We start from the raw sequence: 8,840 nt of genomic DNA on the forward strand, positions 1-8,840 counted from the left end.
AATGACGGCAACTTTTTTGAGTAGGAAAGTAATTGTAGCTTATTGACAAACAAAATGTTGTGGCTATTCGATGTTAATATCTTTGATAAAATACTTTTTGTTGTGGCTATTCGATGTTAATATCTTTGATAAAATACTAATTCTACATTGGCCTTACTACATATATTAGTAAGATTTATAAATAATTAAATTTATCGTCAAATATTTATGAATAATTAGTGAAGTGCATTTATAAGAGCTTGAATAAAAGTTAATTATTTATTTACGTGAGTGCATAATTAAAATTAGAAGTGTCAAAAATGAACTTAAACATAAGTAATCCGCCTAATTCGTCCATATTTTTAAGGATTGGGCTCAAGATAATTAGAATCGGTTTTAATCTCAATCCATTCAGGATTATCCCATTTAAGAGAATCCTCAATTGAGCCCAATTTTACTAAGATATGTTCATTAAAGGTATGAATTATTATTTATTTAACAGTTTTAGGATTTATTTTATCGATTTGTTACTTTTTTAAAAAAAGATCTTGACCGAAAATTTGAATTGTGATTATAAAAGTTAAGTATCACTATGTTAAAAAATTTTTTAAGATTAATTGGGTCAAGACCCAACCCCTTTTTTAGCCATTCGACCTAACTAATTTGAGCCAAAAGTAAACTTAGACGGATCAAGACCCAATCCGATTTTTATCACAACCATTTTAATATCTCAAATTTCAACCCAACCTGCCCATTTGATACCCCTAACTAAAATTATAATTAGCTAGCTAGGTTATGGGTTTAAATCGTCAAACACCAAAAAAAAAAAAAAGAATTATCTTTGAGAAAAGAAAAAGAAAATTTCCTCTACAGAAGTACATGTATATGGTGCCTCGATTGCAAACAATCAACAACAAACCTTTTTATATAAATAAAAAAAGAAGAATATATTTATACATTCAAAGAAATATTTTCTTGGTAAATTAAGCAACATACGTATATAATGATTGTCAACTCTGATCAGCTAATTAATTAGCTTAATTGAGCTGTTTGGTGTTTCTTTATTGCTGTATTTCTTCATTGACCAAATTTATACTTTCTATAGTTTGGGTAATTACTCTCAACTCAGTAGAATTCTCACTAATGTTCACATTAACTTCACTAGTAATTTGGTCATCTATTTGACCAGTTCCACTCAATTGCTCACTGTCTTGGGCTGTACTCTGACTTGTTCTCGTCTCAAAGCTTAAGTTGTTGATAGGAGTGTCACTCTCTGGTACCAATATCATTGCTAATTCAGCAGTTTCCGCGTTTAATTCCTGCCTTCCACTTTCACTGTATCGGCTACTTTCTCCACCAGATATCGATCCACCTTTAAGAAAATCAGCAGTAGATCTGCATATTGGACAAATGGATGTTTTCAAGAGCCATAAGTCTATGCATTCAGCATGAAAACTGTGATTGCAAAGGGGCAACAACCTGCACTTTTCACCTACTTTGAGATTATCCAAACAAACAGCACATTCCATTGGACTGGTTCCTTTATCTTTGGACTGAAAGGCATAGGAAGGAAGCTTTTCTATATCCTCATGGGACATGCTGTTGCTAGCTAAGCTGCCTCTTTCGACTATGTTAGTAGTTCCAATTCCTCGTCTGTATGCTCTCCCAACGATACAGATGTGAATCAGGATCAGAACTCCGATCCCAACAAAGAGCAATATCATTGATATCGCTATTATCATGATTACAATCTGATTGCCTGGCTATGCCTAACACATAGTTGTTCATCTCAATTTTTGCTCCATCAGTGAAACAACAATTATGTCAAGATCATGACAAACAAAAAGCAGTATCAAGAGGTTATTTCCTCGGGTTGAAGAGAAATGGAGTATGAATATACCTAAAAGATTGCAAGTAGTAGAATGTATGGTTCTGGTTTTATGGAGAACAGGCCTACTTCAGATGGGCATAAACTGGAGGCACATGTTTCGTGGGGTTTAAGTTTATAGCACTTGTGGAGTTGGTGGAGAACATACAAACATAGCAGTTGCTGTACAACATTAAAGTATTCATAAAGGCGCAGACAGCAGAAACTTATCTATTTATCATATTGCTATCATTTCTCCAAATTAGGTCATTTATTTTGGAAAGTAAAAGACATTCAACGTCTTTATACAAATGTAATAATGGGTTAGGCCAATTAGCTTTTTTCGAAAAGAGATTGTTCTCTGAACTTACCTATTTTGTAGTTTTGCAACTAAAGAAGTTGACCAACCCACAGTGGACAACGAAAGGCGTTGCAACAAGCAGAAGAATTTTTTACAGAAAAGAAAGTGAATCTGATCACTAACCAGCCAATGGAAGAGCAGCAGATGCAACTTCAGAGGAACAAACTGGTAGCTAACACCCTTGGGCACAAGGAAACAAATCTCGTTGAATTTGATACCAAAAATTGTCGTCATTGATATGGCAAACAAGCAACAGTTAGCACTATATTTGGTAGGATGCATCCGCCAGTGGATTATCACTATGCAATGTAACATAAACCGTGTAATCATGACACTGGGTTTTTATAGCTACAGTATATGATTCAACTGTGCCTTCAAGCAGCTCATGCCTAAGCTTTGATGGTATTTACAGGTATATAAAGAATAAAGGCAAAACATGCTCACTAGAACTCGATACTTTGCATTAACTACACGAACCAAAACAAGATACTACCGGGCGACATTTGTCACACGAAGAACAGCTAGAGCACTTAAAGGCGAGAGCTCCGATTGACACAAATGCTCCCAGGAATTTATTTGGGGGTTTTCACTCACGTCTATTGGCATCATATCAAGTGTTTTCTCGTAGACATTTTGCAGATCTAACAATTGACCACGAGCAGCCTCCCTTGATTCAGGGAGTTTGTCACTGAGTTGAGATGCGGCGAGTTGGATCAGCTTTTCAATCCCATATGCTTTGATTCCATCAGATCCCTGCCAATCGTGCAAGTCCATTAGAGACAGTCTCATATACTACTGAACATCAAGGATGTAAATGGCCATAAGACCTTGTCTATTTAAAACTTGAACCAGGACAAACATTTTATTCCTATTTTATTTGGTTTGCAAGTACTATGATCATGCGATCATGCATGACAAAGTAAATACTCCCTCAGTCCCTAATTACTTATCCAATTTCATCTTTTACTTGTTCCTTTTTACTTGTCAATTTTAACAAATCAAGGGACAATTTTTTTAAACCTATTATACCCTCAATTTATTCCTTTGAAAAAAGATAGAATTTCTTGAAAAATCTACAGTTTAAATTGATCCACTTCATAATTAATATGGATAAAATGGTAAACTCACTATATCAATTGTTGTTTTCCTAATAGGTGTGTCAATTCAAAAGTAGTCAAATATTAGGGACAAAGGGAGTACTTTAAAGTTCCATTAACAGTTTTACTGTGACTTCTGATACTTTATTAAGGTTTTGGTAGAACTTCATTTTAAACAAAGCAGAGATAATCATCAAAATATGATGGTCACGCCGGCATTTTGGATATGTTTAAATAGGTTTAGTAGATTAAGATCACTGACAATATTATGTTCAATAATACAGTATTAAATACTTTTAAAATAAATTTCTTTCTCTAGCTCATTCTAGGATATAGATGTGGTCTATAAAACTAAGTATGATAAGATCTCAGTTAGCAGATAAATGAACGAAAAGGTTACAAAATGAACCACGTGATTAATTATCAAACTTGTAGCTGAAGCTTCATCAGTCATCAGTCAAAATGAATATCAGAAAGAAATTGGTAGTTCAGAACTCTAACCAGATGTGGTACACTTCGAGAAATGCACATTGAAGCCTTAGCTCGAATTCGAGGATTTTTGTTTTTAAGATAAGGTTGCAGCTTAGCTAACAATAGAACTGGAGAAACCCATGTCGTCATGGATATCAGAGCTTTCTCAGCTGCCTCACAAACAAATCGCTTGTCTTGTGAAGATTTTAGCAGAAGTTGAACAAGCTAAGCACATGAGGGTCACTTTATAAGCACAAGGATTTAAAAAAATGGCTCAGAAAACTGAATTGCATGTGCATGCAGTTCAAGGTCAGTTAAAATCTAAGCTTACCAGTGGATCTATTAAGTCAACAACGCTGTCACAGTATGCTTTGAAAATGTCAGCTGAAGTCATGATAGCAGTCTTACATACAGCACTTCTAGGACTCTTCAAGGATTTCACAACAAGCGAGATTACATTTACCCAGCTTATGTTAAGTAGACAAAATTAGTACAACCAGGAAACAGAGAACGCATAACATAGATCTGTTGAAACCAATGGATATATCCGAATTTAAAAAATAAGACTCACAAAATATCAAGCATTGCTTCTCTGTGAAACTTGCACAACCTCCGCACATCATTGAGTGCCTCACACACCAAAATCCAGACCTTGGATTCCAGCCCCGCCAACATTGTCGATAAACTGGTAGGATATATTGTCTATAAACTGGTAGGATATATACAAAACATTGAGAATAGACTTATTCAACTGATATAAGCAACCTAAAACAACAGAGAAACGATATGAAATCTCCAGATTATAATACCTTCAGGCTCATATCTACATCTTCCACATCCTCCAGATTCTCAGATTCAATGTATTCTACTTCTGAAGTTCCCACCTCCACCCCGAATTTACCTTGCAATCTTCATTATGGATAGGTTCTACTAGTAAGATGGGATTTTCTCTTTCCTTTTCTTCATGATTTTCATCAATATTCTCAACCTGTTTCTCCGAAGTATTTCCATTTCTGGAGATATTAGTGAGCTTCTCAGCTTTTGGCAATGTTTTGAGATCTCTAGGTGCTTCCACTGACATTTTGCAGGAAGTAAGCATCTGGCAAGACCATAAGAGGGGGAAGCGTTTAAGCAAGACTCAAGTCACCATCCAGTTAAGCAGGCCATGATTTTTAGCATAGAAGAGGGCATAATGATGTATTAAACAGATTTCAAGATTTAAGATTACTATGGAAGAGATCTGGGACAAATATTGCTTACAAATTATATCCTGTTTCTCACAATGGACAAACACGAATGCTATAGTACCCATATTTCACGTTGTCCAGTAGTAGCTGGCGCATAAGTATCATATGCTGCCGTCTTACTTGAAACACTACAGTTAAGTACTTATTTTATACGATACATGCCATACTAATTCATCCAAGCTAAAGTCAAATGAACAAGTGTGACTAACCTTATCGAGTAAATGTAACAGGAAAAATCACCCAGGTATATATCAATGGAAATCTTATCATATATAGCCCCAAGTGGGAAAAATGAGGAAATGATCTAATACTCGTTGATGAAGAATTCAATTCCTGAATAATATAACTTCAATCCCACTTTCCAGCATAACTTTTGCAAGTAATCCATCAGTAAATGAAGGACAACACATGTAGCATATGCATAATCACCTTATCTAAAATGTAGCATATATTCAATATAAAAACAAGAGCTTAATCAGTTACAATTTGCAGAAAACAGATGACGATAAGTTTATTAAAGGAAAAGGCAACAGAAACGCCTCATTAAGAGCCAAACCCTAACTCATCCCAAATGATCCCCGAAACCAACACACTTTTTAGCCTAATATCTTTCTTCTCTCCATTATTTAGCATAACTAGCAACTTGAATCACCATTGAAACACTAATAATTATACCAAATTCCAGTATTATAAGTAATAATGGCAGACAACTTACTGGTGAAAAATACTTCAACGACAGATAATTTCTGCAAGGTCTAGCACTCAACATCAGAAGAATGAACAAGAATAGGCAAAAATTACTTCAAAAATATGCAAAACACACACATTTCAACTGAAGAACAAAAAAAATTATTTTACAGCCATTTGAAAACACAAGTGAATCCTTTAATGGAGATCAAAAACAAAAATTAAAGGAAACGCAATGCTGAGAGTCTTCAAAAATTCGAAATAGCAGATGCAACTGTAGAAAAGTAAATAATTACTTAATCAAAACAACAGTAGAGGCGACATTAGGACCATACCAGAAGTGATCCGCTAAAGCTGAACTGACAAATGAGGAGAAGAGTTGTACTAATACATAGCGCTGAGCAAAGAATTCAAATACATAAATACTGGAGAACAGATTTTACCTTACATGAAAAAGGGAATCGGATAAATACCTCTCAATTTTAATTTATTATTTAATTTTATCTTCGTCTGAAAATAAATTTAATATATATATATATATATTCTTTTCATATTCTTGTATTTAATAATTAGTTAGTATTTTATTACTAATTATTATTTTAAAAAAAAATCTAGAGAGGGTCAATAATCTTATTCATTTTATTCATTTCTTGACAAACATTTATTTTACCTATAATATATTTACGAAGACACTCACCTTGCACTCATACTCAAATATAGGTGACAAGGAAGAGATCCATAACACCTCAAAATACTTCTAAAATCAAAATATAAACTGATAGAATGTATAAATATATACAATCTAGTCATTTGTATATATTAACCCGTTTTTACAGATTAAAATTTATGAAAATGAAAAAATGAATATAATATAATTCAAATTCATTTGAAATAATATCGCAAACATGTATGGAACAAATAGTAGTAGAAGGTACAAAAATGAGATAACGATAGTAGTGCTTAAGAAATATTAAAAGTGAATAGAGATGAATGAAAGGTTAGATAGTTGAGAGGCTATCAAGGTATTTATATAGGTATAATAAAAGGGAAAAAGGATAAATATACCTCTAAACAATTATAAATGGTATGCAAATACCTTTCATTATATTTTTGGAATATTTATGCTTATGCCATTTAAAAACTAAAGTATATATATCCTTCACTGATTTGGGATGGAGCCTCTGATAAAAATATTTTTTTTTTGGATGCTAATTAAACAAGATATTGTAAATTATCTAGTACATTTGTAAATAAAAACCCATATATGTACATTATGAAATAGAAATCTTATAATTTAGTATTTAGAAAGTCATATGACATTCTAATTAATAGTAAAATAATAGTAGTACATATTTGAATTAACTACCTAATAATTGGATCGCATAGTTGACAAGTTCAACAATGTTTAAAATAACTAAATAATAATTATAGACAAATAGTAAGGTACAAAATTAGAGGGATAAATAAATTTAATTTTTTTTATATTAATACATACTTAGTATTTTATTATTTTAAAAGAGAGTCAGTTATCTTCTACCATTTGATTAAGATTTCATCTTATTCATTCCATTCCATGACAATTTTTATCTTATTTGCGATATCTTCATCAAGACACTCACCTTGCACACACTCACTGCACTCACTTTTTTTCTCTCCAAAATCACAATAAAATAAAATAATAGAATTATTTTTAGACAATATTTTTGTTTCATTTTCAAAGAAAAAAATTTACAAAAAATATGATCTTCGACTTTCTTACATCTAATATGTTGTTAGTATTTTATTAATTATTATTATAAAAAGATAAAATCTACAGATAGTGAATAATCTTTTGTCACTTATCAAAAATTTCATTTTATTCATTTCGTGACAAACTTTTGTCTAATTTATAATATTCTCACTAAAACACTCATGACTTGCACTCCTTTGTGCCTTATCCAGAGTATTGAATTGTTGGAGAAGCTACTAACTGTAATTATCTAAATGCACTTGCACTCAAAGCGAGAGGCTAAGGAGAGCAGAATAAGGTGAAGGTAGATACCACTCATCAAGAGTTTGGGTGTCCAAGACCGTATGACACTGACTCAGCCGCTCTCTTTTTTTCCTCTCCAAAAACCACAAAGAAATATATACTTATTTTTGATAACATTTTTGTTTTGGATTTTCAAGAAAAATAATTACAAAACATATGTTCTTTGATTTTCTTATATTTAATATTTAGTTAGTATTTTTATTATTAATTGTTATAAAAAGATAAAATCTTGTTTTTGTGTTTCTTTGTTTTAAATCAGCACATACATATGGAATTATACATTACTAATGTGTTGAGCAAATCCATATGTATTCTCTCTTAAAGAATTTATTGTTATTTGCAAATTATAATTTTAGATCATGATTATTTATAAGTAACTAATTATTGCTAAATTATACTTAATAGTTTTTTCAAATATTGGGATCTTACTTTTCACGGATAATACTTATCTAGTTTCATTAAAAGATTGTAAATTAAATAATAAATATATATATTCAGATGGACTAAATATGTAAAATGAAAAATTGTCGTTGTAGAAAAAATGCTTGAGGCCCCTAATTGGGCTATTTTAGAATATTTATGAGAAAATGATCAAAATAATTCCTAATATATTGGGGGTTAATTGTTAAAAACAAAAATATCATATTTTACCTAATATAAGAACTATATATTTATTAAGAAGTATAAGTATATATGAAGGACTAGAACAATTTATCTTTCAATTTATACATTAAGGATCATTTTGATTTTTTTCTCAATATTTGATAGTAATATTCTATCCTAGAACATGGATTTGCATTATTTGAATTAAATCGAAAAAATCAAACCAAATCAAGATTTTAATTTGAATTGATTTTTTGAATTCTTGATTTGATTTTGGATTTATAATTTTTTGTGTGTGAATGCGTGCGCACGTGTGTGGGTGGGTGTGTGCGCGTGCATTTGTGTGCGTGCGCGTGCGTATGCATGTGTATTTGTGTGCGTGTGTGTGTGCGCGTGTGTGCGTTTGTGTGTTTATTTTCTTATGTTTGGACATCTACAATCGATATAATTTTAAGTATTGTGTTTACGTTCTACTTATGATATATATATATATATA

The 8,840-nt window shown here is 31.8% G+C and overlaps 2 protein-coding genes across 4 annotated transcripts; both read right to left on the reverse strand.

The window, feature by feature from the left end:
* Positions 1-876: 876 nt before the first annotated feature.
* On the reverse strand, positions 877-2,363 carry LOC107009222. The gene is made up of 2 exons (XM_027914247.1): positions 1,459-2,363; positions 877-1,374 (listed from the first exon to the last, which is right to left on the reverse strand). The coding sequence occupies exons 1-2, from the start codon at positions 1,719-1,721 to the stop codon at positions 1,041-1,043; spliced, it is 597 nt and encodes a 198-aa protein (XP_027770048.1). The 5' UTR covers positions 1,722-2,363; the 3' UTR covers positions 877-1,040.
* Positions 2,364-2,516: 153 nt separating this feature from the next.
* Positions 2,517-6,184, reverse strand: LOC107009221. 3 transcript variants are annotated; one of them, XM_015208523.2, is made up of 6 exons: positions 6,045-6,184; positions 4,585-4,874; positions 4,347-4,460; positions 4,107-4,202; positions 3,806-4,000; positions 2,517-2,960 (listed from the first exon to the last, which is right to left on the reverse strand). In XM_015208523.2, the coding sequence occupies exons 4-6, from the start codon at positions 4,167-4,169 to the stop codon at positions 2,697-2,699; spliced, it is 522 nt and encodes a 173-aa protein (XP_015064009.1). In that variant the 5' UTR covers positions 4,170-4,202; positions 4,347-4,460; positions 4,585-4,874; positions 6,045-6,184; the 3' UTR covers positions 2,517-2,696. The 3 variants fall into 3 exon arrangements, with proteins under 3 accessions (XP_015064009.1, XP_015064007.1, XP_015064008.1); XM_015208521.2 differs by having other exon boundaries at positions 4,107-4,242; positions 4,347-4,484; XM_015208522.2 differs by having other exon boundaries at positions 4,107-4,460.
* Positions 6,185-8,840: the final 2,656 nt, after the last annotated feature.

The sequence above is a fragment of the Solanum pennellii genome, chromosome 2, assembly GCF_001406875.1.
Source record: "Solanum pennellii chromosome 2, SPENNV200".
Lineage (NCBI taxonomy): Eukaryota > Viridiplantae > Streptophyta > Magnoliopsida > Solanales > Solanaceae > Solanum > Solanum pennellii.

What these genes read in the sequence shown, in the direction of transcription:
- LOC107009222 (XM_027914247.1), bottom strand. Translation starts at nt 1,721, where the DNA reads ATGATAATAGCGATATCAATGATATTGCTCTTTGTTGGGATCGGAGTT. An exon ending in AAAGTAGGTGAAAAGTGCAG is followed by an intron (nt 1,375 to 1,458) that starts GTTGTTGCCCCT and finishes TCCAATATGCAG; the next exon opens with ATCTACTGCTGATTTTCTTA.
- LOC107009221 (XM_015208521.2), bottom strand. Translation starts at nt 4,450, where the DNA reads ATGTTGGCGGGGCTGGAATCCAAGGTCTGGATTTTGGTGTGTGAGGCA. An exon ending in GAAGCAATGCTTGATATTTT is followed by an intron (nt 4,243 to 4,346) that starts GTGAGTCTTATT and finishes ACTTAACATAAG; the next exon opens with CTGGGTAAATGTAATCTCGC. An exon ending in TTGACTTAATAGATCCACTG is followed by an intron (nt 4,001 to 4,106) that starts GTAAGCTTAGAT and finishes TCATGTGCTTAG; the next exon opens with CTTGTTCAACTTCTGCTAAA.